Source organism: Cynocephalus volans, chromosome 5, assembly GCF_027409185.1.
Source record: "Cynocephalus volans isolate mCynVol1 chromosome 5, mCynVol1.pri, whole genome shotgun sequence".
Taxonomy (NCBI): domain Eukaryota; kingdom Metazoa; phylum Chordata; class Mammalia; order Dermoptera; family Cynocephalidae; genus Cynocephalus; species Cynocephalus volans.
Genome location: NC_084464.1, coordinates 37,694,284 through 37,715,563, shown reverse-complemented (window position 1 = coordinate 37,715,563; position 21,280 = coordinate 37,694,284). Strand labels below are relative to the sequence as shown.

At 37.7% G+C, this 21,280-nt stretch overlaps 1 protein-coding gene across 1 annotated transcript in view; it reads right to left on the bottom strand.

Moving 5' to 3' along the window:
- TRIM38 (tripartite motif containing 38) overlaps positions 1-11,062 on the bottom strand; it is a 39,377-nt gene extending 28,315 nt beyond the window's left edge. The window contains exons 1-2 of the mRNA XM_063098230.1: positions 10,890-11,062; positions 9,721-9,775 (exon numbers count right to left, since the gene is read on the bottom strand). Of these exons, the coding sequence (XP_062954300.1) occupies positions 9,721-9,775; positions 10,890-11,062 (228 nt within the window). The remainder of the gene's footprint in view (positions 1-9,720; positions 9,776-10,889) is intronic.
- Positions 11,063-21,280: the final 10,218 nt, after the last annotated feature.

The window sequence follows — 21,280 nt, the reverse complement described above, 5'->3', positions numbered from 1 at the left end:
TGGTACTGGCATAAAAACAGACACACTGACCAATGGAATAGAATAGAGAATCCAGAAATCAACCCACACACTTACTGCCATCTGATCTTTGACAAAGGCACCAAGCCTATTCACTGGGGAAGGGACTGCCTCTTCAGCAAGTGGTGCTGGGATAACTGGATATCGATATGCAGGAGAATGAAACTAGATCCATACCTCTCACCGTATACTAAAATCAACTCAAAATGGATTAAGAATTTAAATATACACCCTGAGACAATAAAACTTCTTAAAGAAAACATAGGGGAAACACTTCAGGAAATAGGACTGGGCACAGACTTCATGAATACGACCCCAAAAGCACGGGCAACCAAAGGAAAAATAAACAAATGGGATTATATCAAACTAAAAAGCTTCTGCACAGCAAAAGAAACAATTAACAGAGTTAAAAGACAACCAACAGAGTGGGAGAAAATATTTGCAAAATATACATCTGACAAAGGATTAATATCCAGAATATATAAGGAACTCAAACAACTTTACAAGAAGAAAACAAGCAACCCAATTAAAAAATGGGCAAAAGAGCTAAGTAGGCATTTCTCTAAGGAAGATATACAAATGGACAACAGACATATGAAAAAATGCTCAACATCACTCAGCATCCGGGAAATGCAAATCAAAACCACATTGAGATACCATCTAACCCCAGTTAGGATGGCTAAAATCCAAAAGACTATGAACGATAAATGCTGGCGAGGCTGCGGAGAAAAAGGAACTCTCATACATTGTTGGTAGGACTGCAAGATGGTGCAGCCTCTATGGAAAATGGTATGGAGGTTCCTTAAACAATTGCAAATAGATCTACCATACGACCCAGCCATCCCACTGTTGGGAATATACCCAGAGGAATGGAAATCATCAAGTCGAAGGTATACCTGTTCCCCAATGTTCATCGCAGCACTCTTTACAATAGCCAAGAGTTGGAACCAGCCCAAATGCCCATCATCAGATGAGTGGATACGGAAAATGTGGTACATCTACACAATGGAATACTACTCAGCTATAAAAACGAATGAAATAATGCCATTTGCAACAACATGGATGGACCTTGAGAGAATTATATTAAGTGAAACAAGTCAGGCACAGAAAGAGAAATACCACATGTTCTCACTTATTGGAGGGAGCTAAAAATTAATATATAAATTCACACACACACATACACACACACACACACAAACCGGGGGGGGGGGGGAAGAAGATATAACAACCACAATTATTTGAAGTTGATACAACAAACAAACAGAAAGGACATTGTTGGGGGGGAGGGGGGGAGGGAGAAGGGAGGGAGGTTTTGGTGATGGGGAGCATTAATCAGCTACAATGTATATCGACAAAATAAAATTTAAAAAAAATAATAATAAAAAAAAATAAAAAAATAAAAAAAAATAAACAAAAAAACAAAAATAAATAAATAAATAAAAAATAAAAAATAAATGTTTAACATTTCAAAAAAATTCTGAATGTGTTTTTGAATGTGACTGCACCATTTTTTATTTCCATCAACAATATATGCATTCCAGTTTCCCCACATTCTCCCCAATACTTGTGGTTATCTGCATTAAAGCCATTCCAGTGTATGTAGAGTGGTATTTCATGGTTTTAATTTTCATTCTGCTACTGGGTAATGATGTTGATTATCTTTTCATGTGTTTAATACATATAGGAAAATTTATTTTCTAATCTTTTGCCATTAAAAAAATAATCTATTTTTATTCCAAAAAAAATAAAAATAAAAATAAAAATTAAGATGAAATAAACACTAAGACATATAAAAGATAAAGGAATTTATCTAGTCATGTGTGTTCTGATGTACTTTACACTGGATATAAATTTTCTAATTAATTTAAAATATCAGCTGTGCAATTAAATAGTAGGTAGTCTTGTTCTTTTTTTTTCAATTGGCTCAGTCCTTAACTGAAATATAAAATATTTTTCATTCTCTGTCTAAAAGCAATAGACACCTAATCAGAAGATTAGAACTACAAGAAATATTAAAGGGAGTTCTTTAGGCAGAATGATACCATGTTGAAAACAGATCTATGCAAAGGAATAAAGAGCACCAGTAATTATGACTATATGGGTAAACTGATAAAAATTTTTAAATTTTATTTAAATCTGTAAAAAATAGTTGACTATTTCAGAAAAGTAAAATGTATGACAACAGCACAAAATAAGAAAGGGAAATGTAAATACACTATTCAAGGTTCATATTTTATATGAGAAGTGCTATATCATTTGCAGATGAACTGTGATAAATTAACAATGTATACTATACTATAAACATCAAAGCAACCACTAAAATAACAAAACAAAGAATTATGGCTAATAAAACAAAAGGGAATAAGATGGAATTATAAAAAATATTCAAGTTGTTCAATAGATGGGAAAATGGGGGGAAAAGGGAACAAAGAATAGATGGGACAAACAAAAGCAATAGCAAGGTGACAGATGTAAATCTACACATATCATCAATAATCACGCTTAATGTAAATGATGTAAATACCCCAATCTTAAAATCAGAGGTTGTCACAATGAATTTTTAAAAAAGGAAGAAACAAAGAAAGCCCCCACCGTGTGCTACCTATAAGAAATCAGCTTTAAATATAAAGAAAGAAATATTCCAGAATACCACTTTTAACCTTATCAAAATGTCCTAACTGGTCTCCCTTCATCCATTCTTGCCTTCTTCCTCCAATCCATTCTGCATGTTTGGTTATTTTGCCAGTTTTCTTCATTGTTCTGGTAAAATTACCTGTGGGTCATTGAGGACTGGGATGAAAATGCTTTGTTCCAGAGGAGGTTTGTGTTTGCTTTTGGAAGGAAGCTGGAGTACTACCAGTCAAGTACTACTATAAACTCAATTCATGGCTTGAGAATTTTTTTTTTTACCCCAAATACATATAAAAACTGGCTTATGTTTACAATTTATCAGTCTCTCTCTCTCTCTCTCTCATTAGACATATCCGCTTTGCAGATTCTATGCTTTGATATTAGACCTTCGTTTTAAAAACACCTTGTTATAAATTTCTCTCTAAGCACTGTTTCAGTTGTATCCCACAAAGTTTGGTATTTACTTTCATTACTGTACAGTATGAAATACTTTATAATTTCCCTTGTAATTTTTTAGATTGATTTTTTAGAAGTATGTTGTTTAATTTCCAAATATTGTGGTTTTTTCCTAGATGTCTTATTTTTACTCATTTCTAATTTATCTCCAACTGTGGTCAGACAATATACTCTGTGATTTAAGTATTTTTATATTTATTAAGACTTTTTTATTTTATTATTTATTCATTTGTTTATTTATTTTATTTTTTTAAAATATGACTGGTAAGGGGATCTTAACCCTTGACTTGGTGGTGTCAGCACCACGCTCTCCCATTGAGGTAACCAGCCGTCGCTACATAGGGATCCGAACCCGTGGCTTTGGTGTTATCAGCACCACACTTTCTCCCGAGTGAGCCACGGGCCGGCTCCCTTAAGACTTTTTTAATGGTGAAGGATATGGTCTATCTTGATGATTATACCATCTGTACTTAAAAAGAATGTGGATGAAGATATTGGATATAATGTTTTATAAATATCCGTTAGTTCAAGGCAATAGGGTTGTTCACATCTATGTCTTTCTTTTGTGTTTTACATAACCTAATAAGGGGCACATTATTGAAAGTGTATTTTACACAGCTTTTTCGTGCCTTCTCTGTCTGCTAACATGTTTACCAACAGATGGCAGTCTTGTATTTTTGATGGCTATGTTCATAAGGCTTTGCCTTTAAGAAAGCATTAGTACTTCTTTGAACAATATCAAAGAAATGTAAATTTAATCTGGTTCTTATAGATGATTTTAAATTCTTCAAGTTAATAATGTTAATTTTATCCAAACTCTTTGTCATTTTTACATGTGTTCTTTTATTCACACAATGAGCATTTATTGAACAGTTGCTCTATGGCAAACACTAGGCTGGGCCCTAGTGTTATTTCCATAATTAAGAAAAAAATGTATTTCCTATAAAAGGTTCCAGACAGCTAAGACATGTTTTAAAAAATAAAATAAAACTAAGTATTCTGAATGCTATAACAAGGTAAGAAAAAGTGTTGAGGGTGAGTGAAAAACAAAGCAGCATGAGACTCCTGGAAGAATCTGGATATTTCTGCAAAGGTGATAACCTCTTAGCAACATTCTGAAAGAGAGGGCAAGATTCACCAGGAGAAGAAGGGGATCCAAGAAGTCCAGAAAGATTGAATGTGTAAAGATCAAGGGTAATAAAAAATATTCTATATTATGTAAATATGTTGAAGTTCCAGGACTATAGCATGGAGAGCATGGAATACAGGAGTAGGGTTGATTTCGAATAAGTCCGGAAATGGAACAGTGAAACATCTAGCAGAACTTAATTTCCTTCCTCCCCTCTCCCTCGCACATTTATTATATGGAGTGATTGTAGGAATGGGAAAAATGCAAAACCACTATTGAATGCTAAGAGAAGGTGGAGAATGAACCTGCTTGGTTTGCTTGTCTTAAGCTAGGTTCTTCCATGAGAACTCTTTCCCAGCAAGTCCCTCCCCTTGAAGGGGCTCAGATAGCCCAAGTCCAGCTCCTTAGGGCCTTTAGGTGCAGGCCAAATCTGATTCCATCCACAGACAGCATAAAACCCTTCCCTAACTCTATAGCCAAACTCAATTTCAGACCAGTCCCATGCCAGCTCTCCTTCCTCTAAGTCCACCACCCTAGGCATATCCTCAGCACCCTCCACACCCTCCTGGGCCGTGGACGTGCTGCCACGTCCCCAGACCTACACCTGGTAAAGCAGTGCTGTAATGATAAGACCATAAGCCTTTGAACCAGACCCTTCTCTGTGGCTCCCATGCATCTTCTATCTGTTTTAAGCTCTGCTGCCAAGATACCTGGAATGAGTGGTAAGTCTGCGAAGGTGTGGTCTAGAGCCTAGACTCCTCTCTGCTTCACTGAGCATTCTCTAGAGTATCTGTTCTGGGTCCCAAGTCTGCCTTAGGATGGCAGTCTCCAGGGCTTCTTTCTACATTGAGAACAGGGCAGTGTCTTTCTCTGGGAAATGAGCCTGTGGCCTCTCATCCTCACTACTCCTTCCTCTAGCCATGGTCCAGCCCAGCTGTCTGAAGTAAGATTTTCATGTGAAGGTGTTCACTGATTCTTATCCTGGCTGAATGTTAGAATCACCTGGGGAGCTTGTAAAAGTCTCACTGCCCAGGACACACCTCAGAACAATTACATCAGGGCAGGGTTAGAGTTAGAGTTAGGGTTAGAGTAGGGTCAGGGATAAGGATCTCTGGAGTCTGGTTTGGGCACTAGTGCTATTTAAAACTACCCAGGAGATTTGAATGTTCATCAAAAGTTGAGAACCACTAGGTTAAGGTAAAGCTCTATAAATAAATTTTTAGTGTCTTCATTTGTCTAGTGCTGGGACAGCTTTTTTTATGGGGGAAGTTTTGTTGCGGTCCACATGCCTGAGCCCCACTCCTGAGAACATTGGTATGTTGCTAAAACTCCCAGGTGATGTGAATTTCCCTCCTGGATAAGAACCCTGATCCTGGAATGTGCTCACTGGCAGTCTCCTGTGTGAACCTTAGAAGCCAATTGTTGTAGATATTGGGCTTGAGATCCTGATAAGCATCTTGTATCTCCTTAAGGCTAACATTTGGTACAGTAAAGCAAATTAAGTAAATTTTGGAGGCTGAGTCCTTATAGGGCTTCTACAACGGAATAGGCTCAAGTGGTAATAAGTTTAAACTACAACCTCAGCTGAAGGCTTGAGAGGCCTGTGAGCTGTAAGGTTTCAGATAAGAGTTCAGGCACATCCAGGTTCCAAACTTCAGGGGCAGCTGAATCTCCTAAGACCCAAATCACACACAGAATTTAGATGGAAAAATTACATTGGAGAGATCTGAGATTATGATGGATAGAATTTTTTCTAAGAGGAATTTCTGGCTGTGCTCTGGAGAGGATAGAGTTGGGACTCCCAACCGTAGCAACACAGTATTAATGAAAACTTGTCATGTTGCATAAATTAGAGAAATAAAAAGAGAAGATCTGGAGACTAGAATTACATGAAATACAAGGATACGGACCTTGTTGGAAAGTTGCCTGTTATAAATGTGAAGTAATGACCATGCTGGAAGGCAATCTGGCAATGTTACAACTGAGCCAGTTATTCTACTTCCAGGATATTACCCTAAGAAAATAATCAAACTAGTGTGGGAAAAAAATGCTTCATAATGACATATGGAAACAAATTTTCATATTAAGAAGTAAAGTAACCAGTTAAGTAAAAATATGTAATATTTATGCAGCTATTAAAAAGATACTCATATATCCCTGTGCATAGATTCAATATTATATAAAGACCTTAACAAAATATAAATGAAGAGCAGGTCACAAGACTACATGAATACTCTAATCCCATCCTTGCTTTAAAAAGTGCCTGTTTTTATGAGTATGTATATTTGTCTCTGCACCAGAATAAATTGGAAATGATAAAACACCAAAATTTTGATTATCTCTGGATGACTATAACGGGTGATGTTTACTTTCTTCTTTATACTTATTGTATTGCAGTTATTACTTTTGGAATCAATATTTTACTACTCCTGGTTTAGAAACCTTACTACCATATAGATGCCTTTACCCTCCCCCGTTTATGTTATAGTTGTCTTATGTATTGTATTGACATACATTGATAATTTCATCAGACAATGTTATACATTTTACTTTCAATATCTGACATATTTTAAGGAACTAAAGAGGAGACAAATAGTCAACTATATTAAGCCAGATATTTACTATTTCTGTTGCTGCTTCTTCATTCCTGGTGTTCCACGTTTTCCTCTGGTATCAGTTCTCATTGTCTGAAGACATTTAGCAATTCTTTCATACAGGTCTTGCTGACTATGAATTCTCTTATTTTTTTCTTCATCTGAGAATGCTTTTATTTCAGGATCATTTCTGAAGGATATTTTGCTAGATATAAAAGTCTAGGTTAATGATTCTCTTCTTTCAGCACTTGAAAAATGTGTCACGCCTTTCTCATTTCCATGGTTTCTGATGATAATAAATCTGTAGTCTTTCAAAAATCATTGTTGCCCTCTAAGTTTTTTTCTGCCTGCTTTCAAGATTATTTATTGATCTTTAGTTTTCAGCAATTTATGTTGCATCTGGACATGGATTTCTTTGGTTTTATCCTGTTTGGGGTTTTCTGATCTTCTTGAACCTGTACATTTATGTCTTTTAGTGTATTTAAGTTTTCAGCCAATATTTCTTAAATATTTTTTTCTGTGCTGTACTATTTCTTCTCTCCTTCTGAGACTCTGATGACACAAATGTTAGAGATTTACAAAATTGTCCCATAAGTCCCCAAGACTGTGTCCGTTTCCTCAAAATAATTTTTCTTTCTTTCTTTCTAATTTAGGTTGGCTAATTTTTAGTAATCTATCTTCAAGTTCACTGACTCTTTCCTCTGTATTCTGCTATTGAGCCAATTAATGAGGTTTCCTTGCTTTGGTAGGTGGGGAGGGGGAAATTATTTTTTTAGTTCTAAAATTTCCATTTGGTTCCATTTATCTTCTATTTCTTTGTCAGACTTTCTGTCTTTCCAGTCATTTCAAAAGTATTTGCAATTCTATACTGGAACATTTTAAAAATCGCTGTTTTAAAGTCTTGTTAGAAAATTCTAATATTAGTGTCATTTAAGGATTGGCATCTGTCGATTACCTTTTCCTTTGTGAGATGTTGACATTTTCCTGATTCTTTACATGTTAAGTACTTTTGGTTTATATCCTGGTCATTTTGAATATTTTCTTATAAGACCCTGGGTCTTATTTAAATTCTATTAAGAATGTTTATATTTTTGCTTTAGCAAATAATCAACCTAGTTAGATTCAGGCTGCATGTCCCCATGAGTTTTCTGTGGTCAGTTTGGTTTTCAAAGCTTTTGCAGTGTTATTCAGATTTGTCCTATGTGTGTGCCACCCAGAGATCATTCAGAGTCCTTGGTGGTATTCTATCCATAGTTCATTTCTCAGTGTACATGGTGTGCTGTTTGGGGTCAAATCTATGCACTCCCTTCTTGGAGATGAGCCCAGGAGTTCATAAGCAACCTCATGGGGTTGCTTTTTCAAGCACCTCCTTCTTCACTGTCTCCCTGGTACTTTCAGCTTCTTGGGGCTCTTCTTTTAGAGTTTTGTTTTGTTTTTGTTTTTTTTCTGACCAGTAAGACCTCGTCACGGTGTGGTCTGCACCACGCTCAACCAGTGAGCGCACCGGCCATCCCTATATAGGATCCGAACCCCCGGCCTCGGCGCTTTCAGCACCGCACTCTCCCGAGTGAGCCACGGGGCTGGCCCTTTTTAGGGGTTTTGACTACTGTATTAATCCGTTTTTGCTGCTTATAACAAAATACCTGGAACTAGGTAATTTATAAAGAAAATGAAGTTTATTGCTTACCGTTTCTGAGGTTGGGAAGTCCAAAGTCCATCTGGTGGTGGTGACAGTGATCCAGAGCTCTCACGTTACAAGATGGTGGAAGCAAAGAGAGCAGAGAGAGGGGAGGTGTCAGGGTCTTTTAAGCAATGAGCTCTCGCGGGAACTAATAGAGCGAGAACTCACTCATTAATCCCCCCCCCCCCAGGGGATCAGATTTCCGCATGAGTTTTGGTGGAACAACACATCCAAACTCTATCAGCTAGAAAGCTTGGTCTTTACTCCACTCCGCTGTATTCTTTCCATGACTTTCATCCAGGACCAAGTGACAGGAGCACAGAGAGAGGAAAATAAATGGGCATTTACCACACCATTTTGAGACTTCAGTTCCCCTGTCGAGATGAAGTTCCCCCTCATTTAGAGAATAGGTTATGGAATTGCTTGAGGGCTGGATGAGAGAGAATGGAGGGGGAAAAAAAGTGGGGTTTCCCCCATTCTTTCTGAGTGTTAGGAGACTCCTTTCCCAGTCCTTGAGCCAGAACTAGAGGGCTTCTTCTGGATTTCTCTTCTTGCCCCTACACTCATTTTGAAATTGTGAGCTGCCTGGAGGCCAGGTCGGGGAATTCCAAAGAAAGGTAAATACCTATCTCACCCCGAGCTCAGTGGTACTTTAAATGCTATTTTTCTTCCCCTATCTTCCTGGTACCATTTATATTTCAGAATTCTCAATAGCTGCTCTATGCATTATTTCCAGGATTTATAACTGAATTCCACGGACAGACAGCATGGAGTATGCTTATCCAACTTACCCAGAACTAGAATTCATAGGGTAGTTTTAAGGCAGAAGTTCATAAGTGAGTTATCTATGACTTCTACAAGCAGAAAAGAAAATTAATAAAACTAGTGTTATTTTGTTTTCTTTTATTGAAACCTAATTGAATGCACATATCTGTGGGGTACAGAGTTGAATTTCAATACCTATGTGCCATATGTGATGTTCAAATCAGGATAATTGGTGAGAAATTGGTAAAGGGTCATTAAACTAGTTTTATTTTTTAAAAAAGACTTTTCACAAAGATGACTCATTTTTTTTCTATTCCAAACATAAAGAAACAACAGGCAAAATATAAAGGAAGGAAATAACTTAGCAAAAGGGAAAAATAATATAAACATCTATGTAAGCTAGAAAGTGAGAAGAAACATGAAAATTTGCACAAGACTGGGGCCACCGGCCTGCTGGGCTCCAGGACCAGGAACTGGTAGTATTGTCTGGGAATCTGACCCCTGCAGGATAAAGAGGACGAAAAGATAAAGAGTGCTTCTCTAAAAACATGGGACCAGAGAGAGACTCATTGTGTGAAGTCCATGCTGACATCAGATTCTACTGTTCATGTGTAGCTATTGTGATATTATTATATACATGTTTTCGTCCACAGTTCCTGGTTTCCCAGAGCAGGACTCTAAAATTCCTCGGCCTTTGTGTCTTGGGGCTGGCCATGAAGAAATTCTCTGATCTGCCTCTTCTGAGTGTAGATCATAAAATCCCCATTTCAGGAGGAGGTCCTGCCCCATCCTTGGGAGGAAGAAATGCTGCACAGTGAGGCCAAAAAGAATCTAAACAGACAGGCCCTACTGGGTTTCCCCACTCAGTCTATTAGTATTGGATTATACTCTTTGTCTAATCACATTTCTACATGGTTGTTTATGGATCAATCATGCCTATGTAATGAACCTTCCATAAAAACCCAAGAGCAAAGGGTTAGAAGAGCTTTTGGACAGCCGGACATATGGAGGTTCCCAGAGGGTGGTACACCTTGGGAGGGCATGGAAGCTCTGCATCCCTTCCCTCACACCTCACCCTATGAAAATCTTCATCATATCCTTGGTAATATCCTTTACAATAAAATAATGAACATAAGTAAGTGTATCTAAGAGTTCTGTGAGCCGATCTAGCATATTAATCAAACCTAAGGAGGGGGTTGTGGTAACCCCAATTTAACAGCTGTTTGGTCAGAAGTTCCAGAGGCCTGGATTTGTGACTGGCATCTGAAGTGTGGGCAGTCTTGGGGGATGAGCCCTTAACTTGTGGGATCTGACACTATCCCAGATAGATAGTGTCAGAAGGGAATTGAATTGGAGAACACCCAGCTGGTGTCCACTGCAAAACTGAGTGCTTGCTTGCTGGTGGACAAATCTACCTACATCTGGTATCAGAAGCATGTTGTGAGACTACAGAGGAAGAAACTGAGTTTGTGTTTTTTCCACTCAGTTTCTATTGCTGCAAAACAAGCTACTACAAACTTAGCAGTTTAAAACAATTCACATTTATTATTACCCAGGGTCTGTGTGTCAGAAATTCTGGCATGGCTTAGATACGTTCTCTGCTTCAGAGTCTCACCTGGCTGCAATCCAGGTGTTGGCTGGGTCTGAATTCTCATCAGAGGCTTGACTGTGGGTATATACACTTCCAAGCTCTCTCAGGTTGTTGGCAAGTTCAGTTTTTTGCAGCTGCAGAAGTTTCTTGGTAGAAGCTGCCTCAGTCTCTAGAGGCTGCCTGCAGTCCCTTGCCATATGGAGATTCCCCAGTACAACCACTTGTTTCTTCAAAACCAGCGAGAAAGAGAGAGAGAGAAAGCTGCCAAGATGGAAGCATATATAATATAATATAATCATAGCAATGACAGTTTTGACTATTAGAAATACTTCCTTGTATTAATCTCTGACTGGGCCAAAAATGTGTCTTTCCTTGTTGCTTCTACCTGTTGGTCCATCACCTTTGTCATATTCTTTTGGTTAGAAGAAAATCACAGATCCCATCTAACTCAAGGGCATGAACACAAGCATAAATGTGAGGGGACGGGGATAATGGGAGCCATCTTAGAGTTTATAACATTATGAAAGAGACTGCAGACCAATTTTTGGACAAAGACGTCCAGAGTTCTGGGCCTAAGCAAGATGTAGTTCTGAGGAGGTAGGAAGGTAAACATGGACTAAGGCTGGCAACTGGGACCTCAGTTAAGCTCCTACAGAATCAGAGACCAGATTTGTAATGGCTGGAATACTATCACAGGGCAGGAGACCTGGAATGTCAGGGTAAGACCTGGCTTGATTTTGGAATGTGGATATAAAACATCAGGTTGAGGCAATACAAAAAGTCCTACACAGTGTAGTGTGAAGACTGGAGGAAACATAAGTTTACTCCAGATGAAAATAACTTAAAAAAAAAAATGAGTATGTTTCAGACAAAAATAAGTATGTATCAGATGCTCAAGGAAATAAATGAAGGAATTCCACTTAAAAACACAAGGAAATTATAAAACTGAAATAGGAAGAAGTTATACAAGAAAAGTTAAATATTTTAAAATTTAGAAACACTAGAAAAAAATGTGAACATTGAAAGAAAAAACTTCAAAAAAAAAAAAAAAAAGAAAAAGAAAAAACTTCATTGCTGAAATCAATTCTAGATTGAATGTTATTCCTGGAATAAATTATAGGCTAAATACAATGGAGGAGAGTATAAGAGAATTTCTACACAAAGTACCAATAAACCAACAGCATCAGGATCAGCATCACCTGGGAACTTGGTAGAAATGCAGAACCTCAGGCCGATCCCAGACCTACTCAGATATTTAACATTTTAATAATTTCTCCAGATGTTTTATATGCACATTAAATTTAAGAAGTGTTGCCTTAGGGAAGTGGAAAGGAATTTTGAGGAATTTACCTAGAATGCAAAAGAGAGACACAAAGAAAAACATATATGGGAAAATGAAATTAAGAGTCAGAGGTAGCAGACAAGAAGCTTTGCATTCCTCTAAGGGGTCAGTACAGAAAAGCAAAGTAGAAATATTTGAGGAGATAACAGTTGAAAACTTTTTGGAACCAAAGACATTGATTTTCTAAATTATGGGTACATTGCAAGTCCTGAGCAGGACAGATACAGGTGATTTATGCCCCTCTTTCACTGTATTCCACTTTACTGTCGAGGGCCTTGTCCATTGTCCCACTTATTGTTTAGATAAAAAGTTGTTCCCTTGTTATTTCTCCACAGTAGCTTTCAAGTGTCTCTCTTTATTTTAAAATTCTAGCCAAGGAGCTGCTCTTTTCTTGGTGCACTTCTCCTTAGGTTGGTCCTTCTTTGTCTCTTCTTGCCATCTGGGGCCTAAGCCCTTAAGCATTGGGACCAGTATGTGAGTCTAGGGGAAAGGCAAGGAAAAGGTTCTTCAGCCTGCTTTTGGCCTTAGAAGATGAGGTAAAATCAGTCATGGCCCTTCCAATGTGGTGCAGACCAGATCACAGAGATAGAGGCCCCATCCAGAGGACTTATGACCCAAGCCTTATAGAAATTGTTAGTGTTTACTTACTTGGAGAATCCCCTTAGGATATCTTCTTTGTGAACTTGAGGCAACTTTTGGTGATTTCTTGAGGACTTGGGGATCTTGTTCCAGAACTGTTTTGATTTATCAACTCCTTTTCACCTCAGTGGCATTTTGTGGCCAGATTATAAATAAGTTTTATGATGTTTATGTAAAGAAATAAGAGACTTATAGTGTGATGCTTCTGTGGTTCAGCCCTTTCTTTGTTCTTAGCCCTGTTTATCTACATCTGCCTCCTCCTTGGTAACAAAAGTTTAGTTTAATACTATGACTCCCACATTGAGTTTCTTAGCAGTAATTACTTTTCAATTAGAGGTGTTCTCACTTCTATCTGTCAGACAGGATCACCAAACTAAATAGTCTAAAAATATAAATCACTTTTTCTTAAAACATTTCAATGACTCCCAATCCCACCCCCACTCCACCCCCCACTGCCTTTTTTTTTTCTTTTTGGCAGCTGGTTGGTAGGGGATCTGAACCCTTGACCTTGGTCTTATCAGCACCATGCTCTAACCAAGTTAGCTAACCAGCCAGCCCCTCCAATCATTTTTTATTTTTCTACTGGGTTATCTTTAACTACAGGATGGATCTGGGAATGCAACACAAGAAAGCCTGGCCTATACATGAATTCTTTTTCAAGCCTCTATTTTTTTCTTTTCTTTTTAAAATTTATTTTCTTTTAAAAATGCAAATTTGCTTTTGACTAAATTTGTTTAAAACAAATTTTGAAAACATTCCCTAAATTGTTGAGTGAAATTGGCACTTCAGAAAAATGGTTTGCATTTTTCCTGTCGCCTCAGCACACTACTGTGCATTTCTGTTTATGTCTCCACACACATTTGTGTTGAGGAGGAATAGGAACCACAAGATAAAGTTCATGTTCCTGAAAATTACATCAAAGGCCCTGTGACCTGGTCCTGCTGACTTCTCCTACAGATTTCCCACTATTTCCTAAATTGGAATTTTTGGTCTGGATGCTTTGAGTTTTCCTAAAATCAATAGGGTTTTTTGCTTTTTTGATTATGTAGTAAATAAAGGCTCTTTTGAACAAAACTTTAAACAATGCAGAAGAAACTGAGGAAGAAAGCCAGGTTTATCCAAAAATCCCTGTGCCTGGAGTTAATTACCTTAGATATTATTTCTTCTCTCTCTTTTTCTCAATATACTGTATATGTATATATATATAAATATTGTGTGTAGGTATATATGTACATATACACACAGATGTATATACACATAGACAAATGTGTACCTGTGTACACTAGCACACACATTATTTTACATCCATAGCCTAAAAATGTTGCTTTTTTGTGATCACCTTTTTGTTTAGTTTTATAAGTTTTTTACCACCTCACTAGTTACCCAAACCTGATAATCCAAGTAACCAGCTGGTTTGGCTCATACAATCTTATACAAAGATACACATATATAGATTTTTCTTGGGTGAATTTAGAAAAAATGGGGCCTCTTTGTATGTACGTTGTATTTGCTTTACTAATTTAAAATTACAAAATTTTAAATTATATTCTACAAAAGCATCCAAGTTAAATGGTATAGGTGTGACATTCTTTTTAACTGTTGCTTACTTTTCTGTGATGAGGATGTATTACAATGTATTCACTCTCCCGCTGATAGACATTTAGGCTATTTCTAGTTTGTCCTTCCATTTTTTCTTCTTCCAATTGGATTTTCACAGAATGTGTTTATTAATTTAAGGAGGACCAATATTTTTATGATATTAATTTCTCCCATTCAAGAATGTAGTACGTAGTTTAATTTAGCAAGATTTTGCTTGATGTCCTTTAATAAAATTCTATTGTTTTCTTCCTTTGAGTCACACTTTCCTTGTTCAAATAATTCCTAAAAATTTTATGTTTTTGTTGCTAGGGATTATTAAAAACTTCTATTTCTATTGCTGGCAAGTTATTTCTACTATTGGAAAAAGCAACTGATTTTTTTAGAAAATATTCGTCGTGTTTCCAGTCAGTCCACCAAATTCCCTTTATGCTTCTGTACTTTAACCCCAGTTGAGTTGAACAGTTTTAATTTCCCATACCAAGCCTCTGTGGCTTTGCTTTCTGAAGGCCCTTCCCCTATGTTACTGACTCATTTGTACTACACATGAAGACTGCACAACCTTGCCTTCTCCAGGAAGCCTTCTTTTGACACCCCTTTGTTGGCAAGGGTCTTTGTTTGTTCTTTCCTAGTACCCTGTGCAAGCATGTATTGTTTGTGCTTTTTTACCCTTCATCTAGTTTTCTGTCTTTGTGTATAGTCTCTCGCTCAATGGACTCTGAACTCTGTGGAGTAATGGGCCAGGTCTTAAACAAATTGATATTCTCAGAAGCTGGTGCCATGTCCGAAACATAGCAAATTCTCCAAAAAAAAAAGTGTGGAACTGAACTATTCTGATTGGGAATAGCTGTTAATGCCTGGCCAAAGAGACATAAATTTTTAAGGTCTCTGAACTTTTCTGCTGCATTACTCTTGATATTTATAAATGTTACAGATTTAACTTCTTTAAGTTCTTTAAGTGTATAGCTCACTTAACAACACTTAATTATGTGAAAATCATGATGTGGGTGAGGGTTTGGACCAGCTACAGAAATCTTGATTCTTGCTGGTGAGTGTATGTAACTCAAGAAATCATTCATTCAGTAAACTGATGCTTACTGAACACATACTGCCTTAGTCTGTTCAGGCTGCTATAACAAAATATCATAAACTGGGTGGCTTATAAATAATAGAAATGTATTTCTCACAGTTCTGGAGTTCAGAAATCCAAAATCAAATCACTGGCAAATTCAGTGTCTAGTGAGGGCCTGCTTACTGTTTGCAAATAGCTGTGTTTTTGCTCTGTCTAACAAGCTCCCTTGACCTCTTTTATAAGGACACAAATCCCATTCATGAGGGTTCCACCCTCATGACCTAATCACCTCCCAAAGGCCCCACCTTCTAATGCCATCACCTCGTGAGTTAGGATTTCAACATAAGAATTTTAGGGGGGAAGCTAACATTTAAAACCATAGCACATACTATAGACCAGATACTGTGCCAAGAACTATGCCTATAGTAATTCTCAAAATACACAGGATATCTTCAGAGATCTTGCAAAATCCAACTATAGGACACACTATTTAAACAAAATACATGGCTTGAAGAATGGCAATGGACAGTCTTTCCTTATTATATTTACTCCTATTTTGGGGATCTACTTTCAGCTACTTTTTCTACCAGGAGTGCTGCCAGCTCATGCTGTGTATTGGTACAAATGTAGAAAATATCACACTGGGCTGATTAAGCAAAAGCAGTTCTCATTTATCCTCTTCTTAACTATTTTCTTTGGCTGATAAGGCACACGATGACTTTACAAAATAAATCAATAACCAGAATTTTCAAGCAAAGAAAGAAAGAAGACATTGTTTCACTTCTCCCTGCTACCCCTGTACCCCTCAAAAGTAGACCATGGCAGGCTGAATAATGCTCCTCAGTGATGTCCACATCCTAATCCCTGGAATGTGTGAATATGTTACCTTACATGACAAAAGGTACTTTATATGTGTGATTAGCTAAGGATTTTTAGATGGGGGGATTATCCTGGATTTTGCAGTTGGGCCCAGTGAATGCAAGGATCCTTATACAAGAGAGGGAGAAGAGTCAGAGGGAGAAAGATTTGAAGATGTCATGCTGCTGGCTGTAAAAATGAAGGAAGGGGCAAAGAGCCAAGGAATGCAGGTGGCCACTGTAAGCTGGAAAAGATAAAGAACTGGATTTTCCCCTAGACCTTCTGAAGGGAGCACAACCCTGCAACACCCTGATTTTGGCCCACTGAAACCCATTTTAAATTTGTGGTCTCCAGAACTCTAAAAATAAATGTGTTGTTTTAAGCCACCAAGTTCATGACAATTTATTACAGCAGCAATAGAAAACTAATACAGGGACCGAGTAGCCTGGCTAAGGTGCTGACTCTAGTAGGCTCTTGGGGGGAGTATGGCAAGACTAACAGGGATGTGGGAAACAACCAAGGGAGTTTGAAGCCAATAGAGCCAGAGAGGGCAGGCCCCCACCTCATTTTATAAGGGTCAGGAGCTAAACAAGGAAGATCTAGTCCAACAATTAGGAATCACAAATAAGACACAGACCCAGGAGTCAGGAGCCAAGCAGAAACAAGGTTAGGAAAGATACAGGGTAGCTTCTGGGGAAGTTATCAGAATAGCCACAGTTCACATATACTAGGCTGTGGGCACCAAATTCTTAAGAAAAGTCTATTGGCTTAACCAAACCCCTTAATGAAAACGTCTCATATACTGAGGACCTACTACCAGTTAGCCTATGTATTTCATTTCTTTTGTCCAATATCCCCACAAGTTGAGTATTACAACCCTTGTTTTACTAATGTCAAATCCAATTCAAAGAGGTTAAGTGACTTGTCAAGGTCACAGAAAACACGAGAAGTGAAGCGGGGTTGACCCATCTCTCCAAACTCAGGAGCTTTGCTCTTCCTTTCACACTGTGCTGCTCTCCTTTCAGGAAAAAGGTTTGTTGACTGAATGATTGTATGCACAGATCAAAGCAGGAAAACACAGCGACAGCCTTTGAAATACTTGTTCAGTGAGAACTTGGAAATGAAGTTAAAAATTAAGTGGCAAAGCCAAATCCAGGTTCTCTGCTTTGAGAATGTAGAGCCAAACCTGGGCTGTCTGACTGTCACGTGGCTCATTATTTATCCCTGTGAAACCTTGCGGGATTCTTTGAAAGGGAAGAAGAGACTCAAACTCCCTCTTTCTTCAGGTTAGCCTTATAGTCTAGGACTTAAAATACTGGTTTAATGGTGAAGGTAAGTGCTTTTCTTTTTCTTCGGTGGAATCATAATTACTAATCTATCAGAGATCCATTAAAGGGCAGAAACAGTTTTAGGGGAAGTCAGAGGAAAAACATTAACGGCAGCTTAAGGATCTCCATCTGGGAATGGTGTCTGGTTTCAAAATGAAGCAGAGACTTTGTAACTGATTCAGTCGTGACCCTAGAGCAGAGCTTGAGAGGCCACTGGTGCCAGTGGACACTGTGGATTGGTCACTTTTCCAAGGACTCCGTGAGTATTAACTGAAACTCCTTGATGAGTTGGACCGGCTTTAGCTGTGGAATGAAATTCTGGATCAGAACCAACAAGGGTTGGGTTTGGGATTGTAACTGATGAGTCTTTTCAGATTTCTATACATATTTGAAATTGACTCTCAAGAAAAGGAGAACATGACTGAAGTTGTGAATGAGACTGAAGGCAAAAACCTTGTATGCTGGGCTTGTTGCCTTCACTGTAGAGCTAGGAAGAGGTGCCTGGAGAGATTACTGTCAGCACCTGTTAGTGCTGTGATGGGAAGCCAGAGGGGAAGACTCAGTGAAGGTGACATCCCTCGCCCCCCCCCCCCGCCCCCCGGCCCAGGGAAAATCCTGACTCCAAAGCACAGTCATGATGATAATGATATTGGCCTGAAAGACACAGCCCGAGACTCTCGCTGGGGGGGAAAGGTGTGGGCACCACCCATCTCTTGAGGAGCTGTGAGCCCCTACTTCAGCACTTCAATTGCCCCATAGTTTTGGCATAACCCTGCCTTCTAGGATTGCCCACCACTGGCACTCAGAATTGACAGTGTGATATAAATGATATACTGGAATAACCAATTTTTTTTTCAGAACTACCAATCCCTCAGAAAGGTAGGCAAGTGCTCAGAGGGGCCTCCGTTGCACTAACACTGAGGAATTGCTCCTCATGTTCACATCATCTCTCTGATGGGAGATGCCTCCATCCCCACCCATCTTGTGGATTCCAAGCCAGAGAACCCACTTTTAAAGGAAAAATTTAAAGCCGATTTAACAACCAATCAAAAGCACTTTAATAGAAATATATTTTATTTGCTGTAAGCCTATATTTACTCATGGATCTGAGAGGTCCAGAGTGACTGGGTTTTTTAATTATTATTATTATCATGACTGTTTATTATTATTACTATTGTTTATATCTATAACACTTTACAATGTCTGGTATTTTACAACTTATGAGGCATGTCTCATATTTTTGTTTTCACTCCAAGTTGTCCTGAGAAGTAATATTTTCCCCGTTTTTTCTTGAGAAATAATGAAAGCTCTGGGAGTTTTAGAAATTTGCTTCGATTATTCAAATTGGGATGGCAGAACTGAGGTAGGTCTCTGGATACCCTCTGAACTGCAGGTTCATGTTCCTTGAACTACATGTAACATTTACTCTGAGTAAACTAGGAGACTCGGCTAACAGAGATGATGCAAGACAGACTGGATATTAGGGGAAATCTAAGAGTAATAAAAAGGCGATTATAACAAAATAATAAATTCTGGACTAAGAAGAATACGGAAAAAATTCTTTAGCTTATGCATAAACCATCATGTCCATATTATTAATTTTATCTCAAATACGACTTATGCTGTATCATAAAATTATTTTTTAAATATAATGTTTCCTTTAACTTAATTTCAATTTAATTTTTCTTTCTACTTACAACTCTGACACTAGGATTCACTATTTTTTTTTAAAAGTGTCACTCCTGAATAGGAAGGTCCTAGACAAGGTTACTTGTTCTCAATTGCTTACAATTAGGCTAAGAATTATTCTACTGTCTCTAAGTACATATCGATCGTGCCATAATTTCATAAGCTTCTGTGATTATTTCAGTAAAATAATTTTCATTACTATATCACAGAAAGACCCCAGTTTAGAATGGTTTGAGACAGTAGCCTGATTTCCATGTTTGTCTCATGCAAAGAAAAGCAGGAAATTAACAACTGAAATTAGTTATTGTGACAAAATTCAAAGTAGCATTTAAAACTGTAAAAGCTAAGTTGGGCTTTTCTTTCCTTCCCATTAGCCAGCAGTAGAGAATGAGGACAACTGAAATGACAGGCTTGTGATACAATTTTACTAACATAAAAAGCAAGAAAAAATAGGGTTTTGGTGGTTGTTGTTGTTTAATATTCAAAACTCAAAGTATTTTTCACAATCAAATTTCCTTCTGGAATAAATTATTAAAACTTTATTTAAAATTGTATAAATTTCCATTTAGAATATCTCAAAATGAAGCTACCCTATTGTGTTTTAAGCTTGTGCTTAAAATTTTATGAAAATAAAGGGGAAGTACTATTAACAGGTAGAAATAGCAGGGGTCTGAGCTTTAGGAGACCTGGTGCTGGCTCTGGAAACTGTGGGGCTTGAGGCAACTTTTCAAACTTTCCACACACCAGTTCTCTCATCGTAAATGAATAGCTGGGCCAATGGATCTCTGAGTCTTTTTCAACTCTAGAGTTTAGTGTTTGTAAGATTCATTGGAGAGGTTGGTGGGAAAGTTTTAAGTGGAATATAAGTACCTATAGCTGCATGTACAGTTAAATAATTGCCTTCAGCCAAGCCATGGGATCTTACATAACAAGGAAAATCAAATAGAAAATGATCCAAACTGTGGGTGTAGACCCATGTGGTTTCAGTCAGGATCTGAGTATAGAGTGGTGAGCTGAACTCCTGATAACATCCGGATATTAGGAAAACTTAAAAACTTCTCAAGGCAGAGCAGCAACCCACATCTGTCCTGTTGCTTGACCTGCTCTTGCCAGCAGTTGGGCCACCATTTGGGTCCATTGTAACCAAAAAAGACAATTTCAAAAATTGGATGGGGAGACATTATTCTCAGAATTCTAGAGACATTTGGCAAGAAGAAAACTGTCCTGATCATGCTAACAATGCCTAATTATTGTTCTTTTAAATACACTTAGCTTCTACAGGGTATAAAATGAGTGTCTACTAATTATTTTTAGAAATCACTTGAGAAATGTAGAAAATCATAAAGAATAAAATGATCATCCTGTTCTGTAACCCAGAAACAGCCACTGCTGGCACTGGTGTGAATCTGTTCCTCTCTGTGTGTGTAGATGTGCACAACATATTCTGCTTCGTGTACAAGAGTACAAGCATTTCCCTAATGGTATTCAGTACCTTTGAAAACATATTTCAATGTAGTCCATCCCAAGAATCTATCAAAATTGACTTGTCAAACCCTTATTGTTAGGTTAATTTGTCTCCAAAATTATGCTGTCATAACTAAGACTGCAAAGGATACTTTTAGACAAAATTCTTCATCTGTTATCTTTCCTTATAATTTTCTATCCTAAGGTTGTAGATTATGAACATCTTTAGGGGTTCAGAAAAGTCTTTAAATTTATGTGCAGAAAGGGTGCAAAGCCTTGAATGTTGAAATATAAATATGATACATGTGTTTTTAAAGTCAGGGGAGCGTCAATTTAGGAATGGATGCAAAATTGACAATATTGTTAGGATGGGGATTGTTCCTAAAAGAAACAAATATGTGTATCCTTAAAGAGAGTTTGATTTGTG